Raw genomic sequence first — 21,086 nt, forward strand, 5'->3', positions numbered from 1 at the left:
CAGCTCGCTTGGCCCCGTCGTCGCAGAACAGATCAGAGCTCGATCTGGCGACGTACTGTATTTACTAGTACTCATCTTCCACGCGGAGTAGGAGGGTGCCCTCATCTTCCACGCGGTGGCCGTGCAATCCTTCTCATGCTTTCTTTGGCTTGAAATAAATGGCCTTAAATTCGTCGGCCGGATCATCTCATCTCAGCAAATAAATCATCAACCAATCAATATCCGGCTGATGGCGCCGGAAAACATCAGAAGCATCACCGGACCTTGTAGAGCCTCGGGATGGACGTGCGTAGACCAGCACCACATGAATACGTAGATGATGGAATCCTGCACGAGCACTCTTCCCTGACGCACGCACGTATGCTCCCGTGTTCCCGTCTACACCCATTGACAAAAAGCTCCGCGCTCTCCCGTTGACCTGAACAAGTTCACTCTTCCATAACTCTCGCGCGATCCCCCTGTACACCTGCACACCATGGCTCGCGACCTCCGGCTCTTCTTCGTCCTGCTGGTCATATCGGCCGCCGGCCTCGTACCGCCGCCGGCCGCAGCCGCGGGGCCGGCCAAGGTGCCCCTCGCGCTCTACTACGAGTCGCTCTGCCCCTACTGCTCCCGCTTCATCGTCAACCACCTCGCCGGGATCTTCGACGACGGCCTCATCGACATCGTCGACCTCCTGCTCGTCCCCTACGGCAACGCGCACGTCCGCGGCGAAAACAACACCATCAACTGCCAGGTGATTTCAGTGATTCGATTTCAGTTCCCCTTTCACCGTGAATCGTCCAGCTCGCTCTCACTTCCTAGTAGTACCGATCGAATTGCCCTGCCACGCATCACATATTCTCTCGCCTTCGTAATTGATCCACCTCCGGCTAAGAGCAAAAGCTAGTTTCTTGATTAGTGGTACTCGAGAAACACCTGAACGGTAGCGGTGGCAGCAGCGTGGCATTATTGCGGCCAGGGTGTGTCCTGATAAACCAGTCGCCGTCACGGACTCACGGTCACGCCTTCAGGTCAACAAAAATCCATACCTACAGATATATACGCCAAACGTGCGTAGGCAAATGTACCACGTTATAAGGAGCCAATGTTTGCCTTGTTTTAGTTAAGCTGGAGGAGCTAAGATGAGTTCTCATTTGAACTAATCGTTATCGAATCTTTTTTTGAACTAATGCGATGCTAACCAACTACTCCAGCCAGCAGAGAAGTAATGCGATACTCCATCCGCCAGAAAACATGGTTTGTGATTCTAAAAGGGGAAGAGGTCATGGTTTGCAACCACCGCCTATAGTCATGTGCTGCTATTTTCTTACACGGCTCGAGTAATGGCTTGGATTTGGGGCAGACCATACAAGTCATGCTCGCTCCAATACCAGCTGTTCTACCTTAGAATTCCCGCCTTGGCAATTCATCGAATGCCTCCGGCCAAGAGCAAAATCTGGTTTCTTGATTAGTACAGTTCATTACTAGACAAACACTTGAATGGTAGCGGTGGCAGCAGCGTGGGATTACTGCGGCCAGGGTGTGTGCTGCTAAATCAGTCGCCATCCTTCCTTCGGGTAAAAATAATAATTCATATGTACAAATGCATAGAAACTATGGCTAATGAGACTGTTATATGGAGCCCATGTTTGCATTGTTTTAGTTACACCGGAGCTAAGATGAGTTCTCTGTCAGCTCTATGAACTAATGCGATACTAACCAACTACTCCAGCCAGCAGAGAACTAATGCCATACTCCGTCCGCCAGAAAACATGGTTTGTGATTCTAAAAAGGAAAGAGATCATGACTTGCAACCGTCACCTATAATCATTTGTTGTTTTCAGCTTATGGAACGGTCGCTAAGCCACCTCCTATGAGGTTTGTATATTGTTAGCTTTTAGAAACACCACTACCATTCCTCAAGCAATTCCAGTTGCCTTCTGGTTACTGAAAGGTGCTGTCTGTGACCCCAACAACACCATCAACTGCCAGATTCTGTCTGTGGGACTGTAACTCAATTCCCCATTCCCCGTGAATCATCCAGCTCACTCCCAGTTCCAAGTACTGAATCGAATTGCCCTGCCACACATCTCATATTCTCTCGTCCTCGTAGTTGATCGACGCCTCCGGTGAAGAGCAAAGCTAGCTTCTTGATTAGTGGTTCATTGCTCGACAACCACTTGAACGGTAGTGGTGGCAGCAGTGTGTCATTATTGGGGTGTGTGCTGCTAAATCAGTCGCCGTCATGCCTTCGGGTCAGAAAGAAAAGAAGAATTCATATATACAAATGCAAAGAAACTATAGCAACTGGCCTTGTTATAAGGAGCCCATGGTTGCTTTGTTTTACTTACACTGGAGCCAAGACGAGCTCTCTGTCAGGTCTATGAACTAATGTGATACTAACCAACTACTCCAGCCAGCAGAGAACTAATGCGACACTCCATCCGCAGGAAAACATGGTTTGTGATGATTCTAATAAGGAAAGAGATCATGATTCTCAACCGCCGCCTATAATCATGCGCTGCTATGTTCTTACGGGTATAATGCACTGAATTTTCGGAAGACCATACAAACAAGTCATGCTCGCTCCACTACCAGCTGTTCTACCTTAGGATTCTCATTTGTAGTTTTCAGCTTATGAAAGGGTTGCTAAGCCACCTCCTACGAGGTTTTGTATTTTGCTAGCTTTTAGAAACACCACTACCAATCCTCAGGCAATTTCAGTTGCCATCTGGTTTACGCGATCTAGTTCTGACTGAGATGTATCGGACCTAGTTCTTTCTCTTAGAGTGGCAAACTCTTCCACAAGTAACATGGTTCATTTGATTGTGCATCTATCTTAGTTTTACAACTGCATCTAGACATGGAGTCATAATTCTAGTTTGGCCTTTAAAGCACCCATTGCCAACTTCATGCTGATCGCCAATATAAACCCCCCATTGCCAAGCCCCTCATCCACTCATTCCAAGCCTGCAAACACCTGTGGCGACCCTTGCCTCTGCATACCCTGCCCATTGTTCCAATACCATGGCCGCCCGTCTCCACCATTTCGTCCCACTCGTGGCGCTCCTCCTGCTGGCCGGTGCCGGTGACATCATGGCGGCGGGGAGCGGCAAGGTGCCCGTGGCCCTCTACTATGAGTCGTTGTGCCCTGACTCCGTGGACTTCGTGGTGAACCACCTCGCCAAAATATTCAAGGATGGCCTCCTCGACGCCGCCAACGTCACCCTCATCCCCTATGGCAATGCCAAGGTCGGCGCGAACGGCGCCATCTCCTGTCAGGTTTTGTGCCATCGCTTTGCCACGTGCCCGATTCGTTAGTCTGCTCTGCTCGGCTTTTCCAGTCAACATCTCCTCTCCTTCCTCCTTTGGCTATAACAGATGTTTCTCTGTTCTGTCGGGGTGTTGTTTCGGAGGTGTGGATTACTGTTTTGCGGTGCATGGTTCTGTTTCTAATACTGTTGGGATGTTGGATTGTTGCAGCATGGCCCCTATGAATGCATTCTGAACAACGTGGAGGCTTGCGCCATTGACGCCTGGCCGGATTTGGTAAGTAATTCAGCCCTCATCATATTCTCAACTTAACCTTGATCACCGAACGCATTGTTGCAACTTGCAACTACAGGAGGTTCCCAGTAAATACTAGTCTGTACTATGATACAATAATCACAACGAGAACTTCGTTACCCAAGTCTGGAGAATTCTACTATATGATATCTATCTGTCGCTGGTTGCAGAATGTGCATTTCGGTTTCATCAACTGTGTGGAGGACCTGGTGATGAACAACAAGCAAGAGGAGTGGGAGTCCTGCTTCAAGAAACAGAATCTTGACCCCAAGCCTGTCATGGAGTGCTATGGGAGTGAGCATGGCCAGAAGGTTCGTTCCTACGACGTTACCTTGTATCACTTGCATATAACATTTCTCTTGCTAACCATTTATAGCATCCCCATTTTTCTTCATTGCTCCATCTAGCTTTCGCTCGAGTATGGGAAACAGACTGATGCGCTCGTGCCTCCTCACAAGTACGTTCCGTGGGTCGTGGTTGATGGCGAGCCGCTCTACGACGTAAGTGATAGTAACTCTTCTCAAGTTATAGATCCAATTTTGATTGATGGTTTCTCATTTTACTAAGCACTAACTGTTTGCTCAGCTCCATGTCTGATTTTTTTTGCGGGAAAGCTCCATGTCTGAATTTCACTATGTGTGTGTGTGTGTGTGTGTGTGTGTGTGTGTGTGTGTGTGTGTGTGTGCATACATTGGTTCTTGAATTATGACGAGCTCGTGTATTTCAGGATTATGAGAATTTCGAAGCTTACGTCTGCAAGGCGTACAAGGGCCATCCTCCAAAGGCTTGCCAGGAGCTGACACGTCAGTACCCGATCGTGGAACAGGTGGTGAAGGCGAGCAACGGTGTCAGCTACGACTCCTTCGATCTCGAGGAGCTCGATGACAACGTTGACGGCGAGATTAAGATGGTTGGGGCGGATGGCAATTGATAAGTTATGTTCCCTTTTGGGGGCTCACATACCACTAGTCCACTATACGTGAACAATGGATAGTTTCATATTTCTGTTAAGTTAACTATGGAGTTGTAGATCAACCGATCATAAAGCGAGTTATCGTGATATGCTGTTAGCTTGATCTGGTATATACTGTACCACGTAATGGACTTGGGAATCAAATCAATAGCATGGTTGGCTTCTCTGCGGTTGAATGTCAATATCCTGTATTAGAAATAGCCATTTCAGAAATGACCCTTGTGGGAAAATAACACGTGGCATTATTGCGGCCAGGGGTGTGTGCTGCTAAATCAGTCGCCGTCATGCCTTGAGATTCGGGCCAATAAGAAAAAAAACATCTATATCTACATTTTTTTTGGGTTATCCATATCTACAAATGTGTTGATAGGGTTATTTTCCTTACACGAGTTGATGCATCATGCTCATGTTAAGAATCAAGTTAGGGTTATTCTAAAGATTGATTTTGAAAAGGCCTATGATAAGGTCAAGTGGGATTTCTTGATTGAGTAGTGCCATAGAGCTAGAGGGTTTTCTGAGCAATGGTGCTCTTGGTCCAAAAAAATCTGCGTAAAACTGCTATTGTGAAGTTGAACGATGTTGTAGGCCCCTATTTTCAGAGTGCTAAGGGGGTGAGACAAGGAGACCATATTTTAACATGGCAGTGGAATGCCTCACTAAAATAGTTTTGCAGGCTCAGGAAAATAACATTATCACTGGTCTTGCTCCTGCTTTGATTGATAGGTGGTTGATGTGTTACAATATGCTGATGATACTATTTCTTTTTTTGTATCAATCACGACCCTGAGCAAGCTATTAATAATGTCAAGTTGCTTTTGTATATGTTTGAAATGATGTTAGGCATAAAAAGAAATTACATGAAGAGTGAGATTGTTACCATTGGTGGGAACAATAGTATATGGCTTTATATTCTGATTTGTCCCATTGTCAAGTTGGTCATTTTAAGTATTTAGGAGTGCTGGTTATTTTTTAAAATTTGAAAAATATTGACTTGGATTTCCTGGATGCAAAGTTAATCAAAAAGCTTGATGCTTGGATTTGTGATTCTGCATCATCTGAAGCAAGACTAACCCTTCTTGATTCATGTCTGTCTGGGATTACTTCTTTTTATATGGCTATGTTTTTATTGAACAAAACCTTTGGGAAGAAGTTGGTGGATAAGCACAGAAGGTGGTTCTTTTGGGCTGGAAAGAAAAATAAAAGAGCCAACTATATGGTTAAATGAAAAAGAGTGTGTACATCTAAAATCAAAGGGGGCCTTGGGGTTAAAGATCTTAGAAAGGAAAACATTAGTCTTCTTACTAAGTGGTGGTGGAAGTTGGAAAATCAAGATTGACTTTGGCAAAGAGTAGTGAAACAAAAGTATCCCAGAAACAAATATGTCGCTTATGTGAAAACTAGGGCCAATTATTATCCTGATGGAAAGCTTTTGTTGAAAATAAAAGGAACGTATTGTGAAGGAAGAAGGGTGATTTTTTTTAAAGACCTTGTTACATTTTGGTTGGATACCTGGTTGGATCATGTGGCAATTTGTGTACAGTTTTTGATATTTCTATGGTCCAAGATATTCCTTTTAGATGAAGTTGTCACCTGAGCTTTTGCACCACAAAGCTTTTGTTGCACAGCTTCCTGTTAATACTGCGCCGGATTTTATCAGTTGGAGCCTGGCATCTAATAAGTGTTTTTCTACCATGTCTGTCTATCAGTTGTTGGAGTTCATAACAAATGGATTTGGAAATCTAGGTTACCTTTTAAATTAAGATTTTTCTTTGGTACTTGCATTATGTTGCTATATTGAATAGAGAAAATTTAAGGAAGCGAAAATGGATGGATCTTCGTGTTCCTTTTGTGACGACATTGAAAGTGCTAATCACTTATTCTTTTATTGTGCTGTGGCCAAAGTGGTTTGAGGAGCTTTAGATTCGTGCTTGGGATCCAACAGTTATGCTAGGAACCTTTGGCAAAGTTCGGCGTGGTTGAATGCTTACCTGCCAGGTGACAAGAATTTTTATACTTTATTAACTGTTGCTATTTGCTGGTCTATTTGGATTATTAGAAATAGACAAGATAACTTTCAAAGTTATGTGCTTAAATCTCCTGCTGTGCTGATCTTCCCTGTTGGATCTTTTGTTGAACAAGTCTGTACGCTGAGAAGGATGCTAAGAAGATCAAGGTGGGAACGAAGTAGCTGATCAACAAGGCGGCAATGTTAGCTCGAGTTCTCCAGAAGATTTTTGTATCACATCTGTACGCTGGTTGATTTTTGTATCAACTGTAGGCGATGATTGAGCTGTGAGGATTGTAAGACTAAATACTATTTTTTTTTAATAAAAGGCCGTGTGCATTATTATGATGCAGAAGCCGGGGTTAAACTCCTCATTTCGGAAAAAAAAGCTCAAGTTCTCCAGGAGAATGCAGTTGCAGTTCAAGCTTCAGTGTTGTCTATTGTAGGACCTTGATGCGGTTACTCTTGTAGTAGTAGTCTCTTGGTTTGGACATATGTTTGTTTCGTATGAACTTTTGAAAATGTTTGCTTAAGTGTCACCAGGTTTTTGCCCGTAGTGGGCAACGGGTTTCCTGGTGATGCAAGGATCGATGGCCTCCTTCCCGTCCCTTTTTTTTTCAGTGTGCATGTTTTGTTATTCGAGACTTTGTATTTCCGTTTGCAGTAATAGAAAGGGGTAACCTGTTTTTGAAAAAATATTCTAGAAGTACTTAGGAACGATGGCAAATGGGCCGTGTTACGACGATCCCATGTTTCTCTTGTTTTAGCTACGTGAAAAGTTGAATAGAGCAGGTGCTTTTTTTGTATCTTTCAAGTTATATAATATTTCGATTTGTTTTTTTTGGAAGTCACTCAAAAATAATGAATATAATGGGGTAAAAAATAGTTCTGAACTTTTTTGCAAAATATTCTTTAAATTTCAAATTTTTAAAAAATCAAAATAAATTCTTTTAAAAAATATATATGTAATGACATAAAAATTCGAAATATTTTTTCCACATTCTAGCTGTTATGTCTAAGTGGTCTGCTAAATGTCAAGTTCAAATATCGTGTGGTGTAGGAGATACAAAATCATGTACTGCTATATTCTCACAGGCTCGAGTAATGGCTTGGATTTGGGGCAGACGGCAGACCATACAAGTCATGCTCGCTCCACTACCAGTTGTTCAACCTTAGAATTCTCATTTGTAGTTTTCAGCTTACGGAAGGGTTGCTAACCCACCTCCTATGAGGTTTTGTACGTCGTTAGCTTTTAGAAACGCCACTACCAATCCTCAGGCAATCTCAGTGACCATCTGGTTTACGCGATCTAGTGTTCTGAATGAGATGTATCGCACTGAGTTCTTGTCTAGTGGGAAACTCTTCCACAAGAAACACGGGTTCATTCGATTGTGCATTAGTATTATTCTTACACTGCATCCAGAAATTAAGTACTAGACCAAATCATCTTTGGACTGTACGTCCATGATGTCTGTAAGATCAAATGGGATTATTCGCAAAAAAAAATGGGGATAACCTAACCATACATCAAGTTAGCAAAGAAGAAATATGCACCCAAATTCGGGTTTAACTGAACTTGAATTCAGGTGGTTGGATTAGTATACTCCATCGACATAACTGAGCTAGACATGGAGTCATAATTCTAGTTTGGCCTTTAAAGCACCCAGCTGCACACGTGGCCACCCCGCTTCACGCTGATCTCCAATATATAAACCTCTCCATTGCCAAGCTCCTCCTTCACTCACTCCAAGCCTGCAAGCTCCGGCCTCCCGCGGCGACCCTCGCCTTTGCATCCTCTGCCCATAGTTCGAACACCATGGCCGCTCGTCTCAACCATTTCCTCCCACTCGCGGCGCTCCTCCTGCTGGTCGCCGGCGGCGACGTCATCGCGGCGGGGAACGGGAAGGTGCCCGTGGCCCTCTACTACGAGTCGCTGTGTCCCGCCTCCGCGGACTTCGTGGTGAACCACCTCGCCAAAATTTTCAAGGACGGCCTCCTCGACGCCGCGGACGTCACCCTCGTCCCCTACGGCAACGCCAAGGTCCGCGTGAACGGCGCCATCTCCTGTCAGGTGCGGTGCCATCGTCTCGCTGCGCTTCCGATCCCCTCCTCTCTCCTTCCTTTCGTGTACAGTAGATATTCATGCATCTCGGTTCGGTTGGGACCTTGTGGAGTTGTCGGGGATCCTGGGCGTGGGCTTAGCACGTTCTTGAGTTCATTGCTGATGCTGTTAGTTTCTGAGGTGTGAATTACTTCATTGTTTGGCGTTGCTTTCTGATATGCTAATGCTGTTGGGATGTTGGCTTGTTGCAGCATGGCCCGTACGAGTGCATTCTGAACAACGTGGAGGCTTGCGCCATCGACGCCTGGCCGGATGTGGTAATTTGATTATCTTGCACATCATCATAATCTATACTCACAGCTTCACCACCCAACGTATTGCTGCAACTGTAGGAAGTTCCCAACAAATACTAGTCTGTACTATGATACACTAATCACAACGAGAACTTTGTTACCAAATACTACTAGTATAACATGCAGCTACTAGTTGTGAGAGTTCTTGTTACTGATCCAAGTCTGGAGAATTTCTTTATATGATAGCTAGCTGTCGCTGGTTGCAGAACGTGCATTTCGGTTTCATCAACTGCGTACGTGGAGGAGCTGGTGGTGAAGAACAAGCGCGAGGAGTGGGAGTCCTGCTTCCAGAAACAGGGGCTCGACCCCAAGCCTGTCATGGAGTGCTACAACAGTGAGCGTGGCCAGAAGGTCCGTTCGTGCTATGCTGCACTGTTGTATCATTCACACATACTCTGTACAGTTTATAGCTAAATTGCTAACCACAATGTCCCCATTTTGCATGATTTTGCTCCATCTAGCTTTCGCTTAAGTACGGGAAACAGACCGATGCGCTCGTGCCTCCGCACAAGTACGTTCCCTGGGTCGTGGTTGATGGCCAGCCGCTCTACGACGTAAGCCATACCCACTCTTCTCGAGTTATAGATCCTGTTATGATGGATGGTTCATCATTTTTACTAGCAGCTTGCTCACCCTCAGTGTCTGAATTTCACCATATGATGGCTCCTGAATTATGTTGAGCTTCTTATTTCAGGATTACGAGAACTTCGAATCTTTCATCTGCAAGGCGTACAAGGGCCATCCTCCCAAGGCTTGCCAGGGGCTGAGCCGTCAGTACCCGATCATGCAGCAGGTGGTGAAGGCAGGCTACGGTGTCAGCTACAACTCCGCCGATGTCGAGGAGGTCGATGATGACAGCGTCGACGGCGAGATTGAGATGGTTCGGGATGATGGCAATTGATAAGCTATGCTCCCTTTTGGGGGCTCAAATACCAACTATACGTTCAAGTTAACTATGGATATGTAGATCAACCGATCATAAAGCGAGTTATCGTGATGTATGCTGGTAGCCTGATCTGGGTATGTTGGTGTAATGGACTTGGGAATCAATAGCATGCTTGGCTTCTCTACGGTTGAATGGTGTGGCCAGTGCTACCGTGTTCCCATGTAGTACGTTAAGTGTCTAAATTTCGATGTACGTAGACACCAAATAGCAACTACTTCAAGCTTAGAAAATTTAAGATAACTTTTAATTGGACAGAGGAAGTATTCCAGCAAGTAGGTACTGTATTCAGCAAATGGGTGTTCTTGTACGAACCATTCCTATACATGACGCCTGAATCGTAGGCTTGTAGACTACTTGGTCTGTTTCGAAAAGCCAGCTTAGAAATTTTCAATCCGCTATATGGTGAATGCCAAATTTACCATGTTAATTTTTTTTTTCGAAAAATGGCAGGAGCACCGTTAGAACAAGTAGCAGAAAGTCATGCTTGCAGAAAATATTTATATATAGTACCTTTTTCAAGGAAATGCCATTCGGCTAACTTTATTGACAAAAGAACACTTACATCATCCATCGAGCTAATGCTTTAACTACTGACTTAATAGATGAGTCTAACAATTTGGGTCAGGGGGAATTGAAACCAAATGTACAAGAAACTAAGATAATTAGAGTTTATAAGAGAAAGGATAAGGTGAAGCAAAAAGTGGTACGGAGAAGCAGCCGTCTTAACAAAAATAAGTGTTCATCTTAATGAAAGGAAGCTTTTGGAATAGTGGAGTTTAGGGATACAGCTAAGCATTTGTTTGTTAATGAAACTATTCATGAATATAAGTTAGATTTTTTTTTTTGCAATTCTAGAATCAGGAAAGGACAAATTTTCGGCCCCTTTTTTGAAACACATTTCAGGTGGTCTAGACTTCCAGTGGTAATGTGTACCTCCTATAGGTAGATCATGGGGTATTTTAGTTGGAATAAATGCAGATACCCTCGAAGTAGACAAAGTGGTTGCGGGGATAGATGTGTCAAATTTTACATAACTTCAAAATGCGACAAATTTAAGTGGGTTTTGGTAGCTGTTTATGGAGCGGCTCAAGAGGAGCACAAACCCTCTTTCCTCTCGGAGTTGGTGAGGATTTGTGAGGACGAGCCTCTGCCGATGCTTGTTGGAGGAGATTTCAACATCATCAGACGCCCAGAGGAAAAAAAATAAAGATAATTTTAATGTCCGATGGCCTTTTATTTTTAATGCGATTATTGAAAGTCTGGACATTTGTGAGTTAGTTCTTTCAGGTCGGCAATTCACTTGGGCTAATCGACGTGTTGACACAACATACGAAAAATTAGATAGAATATTGGCTAGTGTTGAATTGGAACATAAGTTAACTAGATCAGGATCTGACCATACTCCCCTTATTATTGACTCGGGTGATCAAGCTTACAAAGGAAATAAACTTAATTTTTTCATTTGAATTATCTTGGCTCAAAATTGATGGTTTTTTTTCAAATAGTAGCTCAACAATGGGCTTCTATATCTGAAGGTTCTAATTCGATGGAACGGTGGCAAAATAAAATTAGACACCTTAGGAGTTTCCTGAGAGGATGGGCTTGGGATTTGAGCGGTCAGTATAATATTGAAAAAGAGAGGCTTTCTAAAATAATTGATAACCTCGATAAAAAAGCGGAGATAGCTCCACTAAATGAAGAAGAGAGAAAGTCGATGCGTCTAGCAAATGAGACTTTAGCTAAATTATGACGTAGTGAGGAATCAAAGTGGGCGCACTCGGGCAAAAATCAAACACGTCTAGGAGGGTGGAGATAATACTAAATATTTTCATTTAATAGCCAATGGTAAGCATCGAAGGAAACACATATTTCAACTTGAGCAAGAGGAAGGAACAATTGTGGGTCAAGAAAACTTGAAATTATATATTTTAGAATATTATAAAAAACTTTTCGGACCTCCTATGGATAATTCTTGTGAGATGATTGAATCCATGACTCATGATATTACACAAATCTCTGTTAAAGAAAATGAATGCCTAACTAAGGATTTTACAGAAACTGAATTTTTTGAAGCCATTAAGCAGTTGAAGAAAAGTAAAGCGCCTGGGCCAGATGGTTTTCTGGCGGAATTCTATCAAACTTTTTGGGAGGTAATAAAAAAGGATATGTTAGATATGTTTGCGAGTTTTCAACGAGGCGAGCTACCTCTTTTTCATCTTAATTTCGAAACAATAATTATTTTCCCAAAAAAGAAACTGCTATTCAAATACAACAATATAGACCCATTTGTTTGTTGAATGTGAGTTTTAAAGTTTTTACTAAAGTTGGAACTAAACGACACAAACAACTTTTATGCATGGCAGACACAATCTAGAAGGTGTGGTTATTTTGCATGAGACCATACATGAGCTTCATAGGAAAAAATTAGATGGGGTTTTTTTAAAAATTGATTTCGAGAAAGCTTACGATAAAGTAAAATGGTCTTCTTTTACAACAAGTGTTAAGAATGAAAGGTTTTGCACCAAAGTGATGTGTTTGGATAAAAAGCTTTATTGAAAGTGGTAGTGTTGGGATCAGAATTAATGAATATATTGGACAGTACTTTCAAACACACCAAAGTGGTAGTGTTAAGAATGAAAGGTTTTGCACCAAAGTGGTGTGCTTGGATAAAAAGCTTTATTGAAAGTGGTAGTGTTGGGATCAGAATTAATGAATATATTGGACACTACTTTCAAACGAGAAAAGGGCTTCGACAAGGTGATCCGATGTCGCCTATTCTTTTCAACATTGTGGCAGATATGCTAGCAATTTTGATTGCGAGAGCGAAAGAGGATGGTCAGGTAGCTGGCCTGATTCCCCACTTAGTTGACATCGGGGTCTCGATTCTACAATATGCGGATGACACTATCATTTTTCTGGAGCATGATTTAAACAAAATGTTAAACATGAAATTAGTTCTATGTATTTTGAGTAACTATCGGGTTTGAAAATAAACTTTTATAAGAGCGAGTTGTTCTGTTTTGGTAAGGCCAAGGAGATAGAGAGTGACTATTAAATTATGTTCGGGTGTGACATTGGATAAGTAGCATTCAGATATTTGGGTATCCCGATAAATTTTTAAAAGTTAAGAAATGGGGATCGGAAACCAATTGAAGATCGATTTGAGAGAAAATTAAGTAGTTGGATTGGTAAAATGATTTCTCACAGGGATCGTCTCGTACTTATTAACTCTATCTTCACAAGCCTTCCCATGTTTATGATTTATTTTCTTGAAATTCCGAAGGGGGTTAAGAAGAGATTGGATTACTTTAGATCATGTTTTTCTGGCAAATTGATGTTCATAAAAGGAATATAGGTTGACAAAGTGGAACATAATATGCAGGCCGAAAGATCAAGGAGGTTTAGAAATTGAGGATTTAGAACTAAAAAATAAAAGTCTATTAGCCAAGTGGCTACATAAACTCATTAATGAAGATGGTATGTGGCAAGAGTTGTTGCACAAGAAATATTTACGTTCTAAAACTCTCTCTCAGGTTTCTGCTAATCCAACGGACACACCTTTTTGGAAGGGGCTTATGAAAGTAAAGGATGATTTTTTTTTGAAACGCGGTACATTTCAAATAGGTAATGGCTAGAGTACTAGATTTTGGGAGGGTATTTGGCTAGGACAAAGATTGCTGGCTAGTGAATACCCATCTTTATATAACATAGTGAACCACAGGAATGTTACTGATGAGAATGTGTTATCTGTCTCACCGCTTAATATTGGCTTTAGAAGAACGCTAAACGATTATAAATGGGAAAGATGAACTCATTTGTTAAATAGATTAATTATGGTATAACTCTCTGGTAGTGAGGATACTTTCAAATGGAGGCTCACGTCCTCTGGTATTTATACGGTTAAATCCATGTACATTGATTTGCTTAATGATAACTCTGTTTTTCTTAATAAGTATATCTGAAAGATGAAGGTAACTTTGAAGATTAGGATTTTTATATGATTTCTTCAGAAAAAGGTTATACTTACGAAGGATAATTTAGTAAAACATAATTGGCAGGGAGACGTGATATGTTATGGAGAATTATTTACATGACTTTCAATATAATTCCTCCTTTAAACATTACAAATTTGTTTGGAAATTGGTTGAACGGGGTGCCCAAAATAGAAAAGGCTCATATTAGAGTGGGTGTATGTGCTGTTTTATGGCCGATTTGGAAAATTCGGAATGATTGCATCTTTAACAAAAAGAGTTTCCCATTATTTTTGCATGTTATCCCTTTAGCTACACACTTGATCCATACGTGGTCTTATCTACAGTGGGAGGACGTGCGACTGGATATGGATATTGCGTGCAACCGCCTGGTTATGATTGCATGGGATTTCTACAATCGATGCGGATAGTCTGCTGATAGGTGTTTGAAATGCTGCTGCAAAGGCGCTTCATGTTACTACTATTTTTTAGATGGCTCAATTTTGTGGAGACCCTTTGTGATCCTGTTATCATCAGAATTTGACCGAGTTAGAGGTGGGCCGCGATCAAGATGGGCTTGAAGAATATACATGGAAGAATATACGTGAATCGGCCTTATATGCAAAGTTTGGGCTAGTTTGCCCGTGTATCTGTAATATAGTAGGATACGTGTCGGTTAGTTAGAGTTTGGCTCGTGCACGGTTGGGATTATTCCCACGTTAGAAAGTCTACGGACTATAAATATGTATCTAGGGTTTATGAAATAAACAACAATCACGTTCACCAAAAACCAATCCAGGCGCATCGCCAACTCCCTTGTCTCGAGGGTTTCTTCCGGGTAAGCATCATGCTGCCTAGATCGCATCTTGCGATCTAGGCAGTACAAGTTTATTCGCTGTTCATGCGTTGCTCGTACTGAAGCCTTTTTGATGGCGAGCAACGTAGTTATCTTAGATGTGTTAGGGTTAGCATTGTTCATCGTATCGTATGCTGTCGTCGTGCAACCCTGAGACATCTAGCCGCCCTTACACCTATCTTAGGTGTAGGGGCGGCACCCCGCTTGATCATTATTTAGTAGATCCGATCCGTTATGGTTGCTCCTTGTTCTTCAAGGATTAGTTTAATATCTGCATAGTTAGGCCTTACAAACGGATTGAAGGATCCAGTGGTGCGTAGGGTGTAGTTTGCTAGCCCTATACAGGATGTTCCGGGGATCAACCTCGTGTTGGTTTTTAGGCCTTGTCTAGGGACGGTTTACGATCACCGTGCGTGGCCGCCAGGCTCAATCACGAGTAGGATGTTCCGATTCTGTGGTGAAAATCCTAAATCGTAGTAGATCGTTTTAGCTTTATATTGATCAAGCAGGACCACCATATATTCGTACACCTCGTGCGAATCATGGGTGGATCGGCTCTTTGAGCCGATTCACAGGACAACCTGAGAGCCGATCGAGGCTCGTATTTAATGTTTACGTGTATGCCATGCAGGAAACTAAGCGAGGCACATCCATCACCTTCCTGACCAGGTATAGGTCAGGTGGCACGCCCTTGCACCAGCATCGGACGTGCGTGCCGAGTCTTTGCGGGCCGTCGCTCGGAGGGACCAGGGCCAGCCGCGATCTGGAGCCTCCCGGCTCTCTCGTGTTGCCCGTCGCTGCTCGCCGGTGGGTTTCTGACCGCAACACATTCTGGCACGCCCGGTGGGACCGTCTTCGACATCAACCGCATCGCCATCTACATCTGAGATGGCGGACGGCACCCCAGTCACGTACGAGGATCTGACCGAGGAGCTCAAGAAGAAGTATGACGAGGTCAAAGCGATCCTCGATGCCGACCTCATCGGCTCTTTTCACAGAACCCGCTCACATGGCATCAGGTGGAAAGGGTTCTCACCTGAAGGCGTGCTCGATGGAGTGGACCTGTCCGCCCCGTCAGAAGAACGCACAAGGTCCCTGCGTCAGGAGGTTAACTTCATGGTAGCTCATTCGCTACACCGCCATTCTGAGAGCCCGGTGAACACTTTGGAGCGTGTCGCTCTTCGGGTGATCCAGGAAATCATGAGGCATCAGTACTCTCCGTCAGGACCAGCTCTCGGGACTTACCAAGGAGAGATGCCACTCCAGTCCCGTCCACCGCTGCCATTCGCGTTGGCAGCACCAGAAGTGCCGAGTTCACCGGCATACGTCGTCTACAAGATCGGTGGTGACCCTAGTGACTACCAGTTCTTGCATGAGGCGCCGAAGGAGATCCCTCATGGATACACGTGCACATACGTGCCAGACTGCAGTAACTGGGCACTCACAAACCAGACTGCAACAGCAGGGACCTCTGGAACAACAAGAGGAACTTCGGGAACAGATCTTGAGAAGCAGACGTGGCTAGCTAAGTATGCCACTCCGACAAACCTCCAGAGCTCAGCTCCTGCAGTTGGCTCAGAGCTGGAAAAGCAAGCATGGCTGGCCAAGTATGCCACTCCGGCGAATCTTCAGAGTTCGACTCCTGCAGCCAGCACCGCGGATCAAATCAGTACCATCCTGAGAGACCAGTTCGGCATGGTGCCAAAAAGGAGGACAATCGGCTATTCCAAGCCGTACCCCAACGAGTACGAGTTGATCCCGCTACCACCCAAATATCGACTCCCTGATTTCTCCAAGTTTAATGGATCAGATGGTTCCAGCTCCATCGAGCATGTGAGCCGGTATTTGGCACAGCTGGGCACGATCTCAGCAGCAGATGAGCTGCGTGTGAGGTTCTTCGCACAGTCCCTCACAGGATCGGCTTTCGGGTGGTACACATCGCTGCCACCAGACTCAATCCGGACGTGGAAGCAGTTGGAAGAGCAGTTCCACATGCAGTATCACTCAGAGGCTTCCGAGGCCGGCATTGCCGATCTAGCACAAGTACGTCAGAAGCGTGGAGAAACTGTGGCAGAATACGTCCAGCGCTTCAGAACTGTTAGGAACCGATATTATTCGGCTCGTGTGACTGAAAAAGAAGCAGTCGAGTTGGCAGTGGTGGGCCTTGCATCACCAATCAAGGATATGGCCTCCCAAGCAGACTACCCTTCACTGGCGCACATGGTTCAGAAACTGTCGTTATATGAACAGCGCCACCCAGACTTGTACCAGGACAAATTCAAGCGTGCGGTAGTCCTGGTTGAGGCGGATGAAGACGAAGGCTCTGCGGGAGATCAAAAGGTAGCAGTGGCTGAATGGACTCGGGGGGCAACCCCCGTGTCCTGCAAATGGGTTAAGCCACCAGGTCCGCCCAGAGGGTTTGATTTTGACGTAACTAAAACTGAGCAAATCTTCGACCTCTTACTTAAGGAGAAGCAGCTGAAGTTACCCGAAGGCCTCAAAATCCCCACGGTACAGGAGCTGAACGGAAAGCCATACTGCAAATGGCATAACTCGTTCTCCCATACCACCAACGACTGCAGGGTGTGGCGTCAGCAGATCCAAATGGCGATAGAACAAGGACGTCTAATTTTCAACCAGTACGCCATGAAAGTCGACACTCACCCCGCGACGGGCAACACAGTAGAGCCGGGAGGCTCCCAGGACTGCGGCTGGCCCTGGTCCCTCCGAGCGACGGCCCGCAAAGACTCGGCACGCACGTCCGATGCTGGTGCAAGGGCGTGCCACCTGACCTATACCTGGTCAGGAAGGTGATGGATGTGCCTCGCTTAGTTTCCCCGCCGTTAACATGGTGGAGTGCTCTTACCCTGGAGGGTGCCAGCCAGGATTCTCGTTCAACATCAACGTGGTAGCACTTGGACACCACTCTGGTAAGGACGGAGACGAGGGCAGCTGCTCTCGTAGCAAGGACACAGAGGAAGCCGTTCCACGCGATCGGCTCCGTCACGATGGCAAGCGCTACATCACAGAGGGAGAAGTGAGGAACGTGAGATATCAGCGACCTCTCTCTGATCACCTCCTCAACAAGTATGTGAGTCAATATGACCAACGCCGACGACCCAACGACGATGGTGAAAGAGACCGTCTGGCTAGCGATGCCAGGAGACATCGTCGGCATGATCGCGATGAGGAGAAGTACGAGCGCCGTGCCAAGGAAAAGTCAAGGGAGCAAGACGACGAGGATAGGCACTAGGACTGTCCCTTCTTCAGACACTGCTGGGATTCAGGAATGAGCCGATTGCCTACCATCGGCAACTGCCCAGAATGTAGACAGAAGAGGAAGGATGCAGCTAACGTGTCCGTGTTCAAACGTCTAGGGCCTCTCCCGCCTCGGTACAAGCACGCTGAGTCCCCTCGGGTGGAAGATCTCGATGATTTGGAAGACGATGATGAAGAAGAAGAAGACAGGTACCACCGGCCAAGGTGGTGCCCTGATGGACTCAGCCGTTCCCAAAAGCGTAGGGTTCAGCGACTGCGTGGCTTGGAGGAAGCCGAAAGGTTATACCTGCACACGCTAAGGAAGGCGCGGCCTGATCTGGCCGCGAAAATTCAGCGAACCCTGGATGAAGAGGGTCGACCACAAAAAATGGAGTGGCGCCCCAAGCAAAGGAAAGCCGATGATGAAACATCGGCTGGCACAAACATGGTGTTCATCCTTCCGACGGAGTTTAGTGCTCCAGGATTAGACGAAGCACCTGTGGCACAACTTGACTGCGGCCCACAGCCAGTTATCTTTGAGAAGCCACGAGAAAGGAGCTACAGACATCTGAAGGCCCTGTACTTGCGAGGTTATATCAATGGGCAGCCTGTCAACAAGATGCTGGTGGACACCGGAGCGGCAATCAACATTATGCCATACTCCATGCTACGTCGGTTGGGACGCTCTAGCTCGGATCTGATCAAGACCAACGTGACATTGAGCGATTTCAACGGCCAAGCGTCTGACGCACAAGGTGTTCTGAACGTGGATCTGACCGTAGGAAGGAAAACCATCCCTACGACGTTCTTTATTGTCGATAGCAAGAGCACCTATGCTGTCCTGCTGGGAAGAGATTGGATCCACGCCAACTGTTGCATTCCATCCACGATGCACCAATGCGTAATACAGTGGGATGGAGATGAGGTAGAGGTCGTCCATGCAGATGACTCAGCCGAGATTTCAACGGCTGGCATGAATGCTTGGGAGACAGCAGGCCAAGAGCCACTCTCAGGCATCAATTTGGACGACTGCGAGCGCATTGACGTGACAAAGGATGGGGTTAGGCTGGTCTTATCCACCGGCCTGACCGTATAGCAAGAACAAACCTATGGACAAACGTGGCGAGGCCGACCCTTGGGATCGGCCCCAAAGATCTATGGAGGAACATTGCAAAACCTTCATTGAGCGATTCAATCAACGTGGAGGCCGATTCCAGCAATCGGCCAAAATTATCCTCACCACACATTCTGCCTGTGTTCAACGTCGATCTAATGGGCAGCGGTTTTACGTCGGCTGATGAGCTAAAAAATCAGCATTGGTCCTACTGGAGCCGACGTTCAAATACAGTGCCTTGGCTAACTACAGAGCCGATATCCGCAGTTACCTGGCAGATTCGGCTCGGGGGGCACCTAATCAGACGAACATGTGCAGATGAACATGTGTGCAGTGAAATATTGGGGGCCGATAGAAAAATCGGCCAGTAAAAAAAAATTCTCATGGTATACAGCCGATGCACGGACATCGACTTTAGAGCTAAGAAACAAAGCCGATGCATAGCCATCGACTCTAGTACAATTACACAAGATCTACCAGCTGCGTGTTCAAGACACGGATTTCGACCAGGTCGGTTTTCAGTTCAGCCTCAAGGCCAACCTCCAACTTTTTACTCATTAGGCTGTCGGTGTTTCGTCTGCAATATCGGCTTTCAAAGGAAGAAAAGCTGATCGGCTCCGGTGTATCTACCGTCGGCCTGGCTAAGTTGGCCACTTTCTCAGCTACGCTCGTAGGAATGACTAGGACCTCTGCATGGTGGCTGTCTCAATTGCCTGAGTTCAAGGCCCTTGGACTGAACTGTGTATCCTCGCCACTGTTCTCACCTTAACTGAGGCTCGGGGGGCAGCTGATTTGGTAGACACTCTGTTTTTGGGAGCCGATTGGAGTTGCATCGGCTGACCCTGCATCATAACCTTCTTCGAAAGCGGTGAGTTGTTGCAGAAGAAGACTACTAGAGCTGCGGAAAGGAGCCTGAAAGGGAAGCCGTCGTCATCTACAGGGTTTGGACCGTCCTGTTGCTGCAAGAAAATGAAGGAGACTGGATTCTCAAAACAGCCGATGAACAGCCATCGGCTATAGGATTGCAAAGTATTATGGTCAGATATCAAATTACAGTCTGAATTTGAGAAGTGCTTGACTGACGGTCTAATTGGTATCTCGAGTGCGGCTTCATGGGCGTCTGAGGCGAAAAGTCCGATACGTTGCTATCGGTCTTGGTGTGGCAAACGGAAGACTTGAAATTGGATTAATTGAGAGTCAAATTGGAAGAACAATTCTTATTGATTCAAAGGAGCGGCTTTACAAGAAAGAGCCGAGGGCTCTCAAAAGGGGGATCCGATGCCTAGTGTACTGCTACTACTAGTCCTACAATAATTGGCCCCTGTTCTAGGGGTCGTCGCTGTCCTCATCGTCGCCATTGTAGCTGCCGTCGGCGCTGCTCCCAGAGAGTTCCTCGTCGCTGCTGCCCCAGCCCTCGGCCGGAGCCTCTTCTTCCTCATCATCATCATCATCCTCGCTGTCCGCCCAAGCGCGGAAGCGCTTCGCCGGCGGATACCCAGCGGAGGAGGAGGAATCATCCTCCTCCTCTTCCTCTTCTTCCTCTGCTTCTTCTTCTTCCTCCTCCTCGTCGGAGGAGGTGGAGTTCGCCCAGGAATGGAGGTCGTCTTCGCTCCCGCTCTTCAGTTCCCCTTCGATGAGGAACTCGAGGTCGTCCTCCCCATCGGTCAGAGGTAAGTCACCATCTGACCCGACGAGTGCTTCGGGTGGGCCATCTGGCACGGGATCAAAGTTCCACTCCTGCTCGCTCGAAGAGGAAGATTGGAGAGAGAGGCCTGAGGAGATGGAGGAAGAGGAAGACATTGCTACAGGGAAAGAGGGTTTTTTAGGTGCCGATGGCCGGAGCAGAGCAAGGGGATGAAGTGGCGAACCGTTCGGCACGGTTAAATAAAGGGGGTATAGTGGAGATTTAATGCCACAGCAGTTTCCGAGGAAATGGTGCCCAACAAAAAAGTTTTTGCCAGGTCACGCGGAGAAGTGGAAAAGGCAAGGAATCATGATG

The 21,086-nt window shown here is 45.7% G+C and overlaps 1 protein-coding gene and 1 pseudogene across 1 annotated transcript; both read left to right on the top strand.

The window, feature by feature from the left end:
• Positions 1-278: 278 nt before the first annotated feature.
• Positions 279-4,704, top strand: LOC127295776 (gamma-interferon-responsive lysosomal thiol protein). Its single transcript, XM_051325773.2, has 5 exons — positions 279-736; positions 3,466-3,531; positions 3,720-3,860; positions 3,957-4,049; positions 4,277-4,704. Exons 1-5 carry the CDS (start codon positions 476-478, stop codon positions 4,478-4,480), a joined length of 765 nt encoding a protein of 254 aa, XP_051181733.1. The 5' UTR covers positions 279-475; the 3' UTR covers positions 4,481-4,704.
• Positions 4,705-8,292: 3,588 nt separating this feature from the next.
• On the top strand, positions 8,293-10,033 carry LOC127348980 (gamma-interferon-responsive lysosomal thiol protein-like; annotated as a pseudogene).
• The last annotated feature ends 11,053 nt before the right edge of the window (positions 10,034-21,086 follow it).

This window comes from Lolium perenne, chromosome 4 (assembly GCF_019359855.2).
Source record: "Lolium perenne isolate Kyuss_39 chromosome 4, Kyuss_2.0, whole genome shotgun sequence".
Taxonomy (NCBI): domain Eukaryota; kingdom Viridiplantae; phylum Streptophyta; class Magnoliopsida; order Poales; family Poaceae; genus Lolium; species Lolium perenne.

Coding starts and splice junctions, on each gene's coding strand:
- LOC127295776 (XM_051325773.2), top strand. CDS start 476: ATGGCTCGCGACCTCCGGCTCTTCTTCGTCCTGCTGGTCATATCGGCC. Junction 3,532..3,719: donor TTGACGCCTGGCCGGATTTG/GTAAGTAATTCA, acceptor CGCTGGTTGCAG/AATGTGCATTTCGGTTTCAT. Junction 4,050..4,276: donor ATGGCGAGCCGCTCTACGAC/GTAAGTGATAGT, acceptor CGTGTATTTCAG/GATTATGAGAATTTCGAAGC.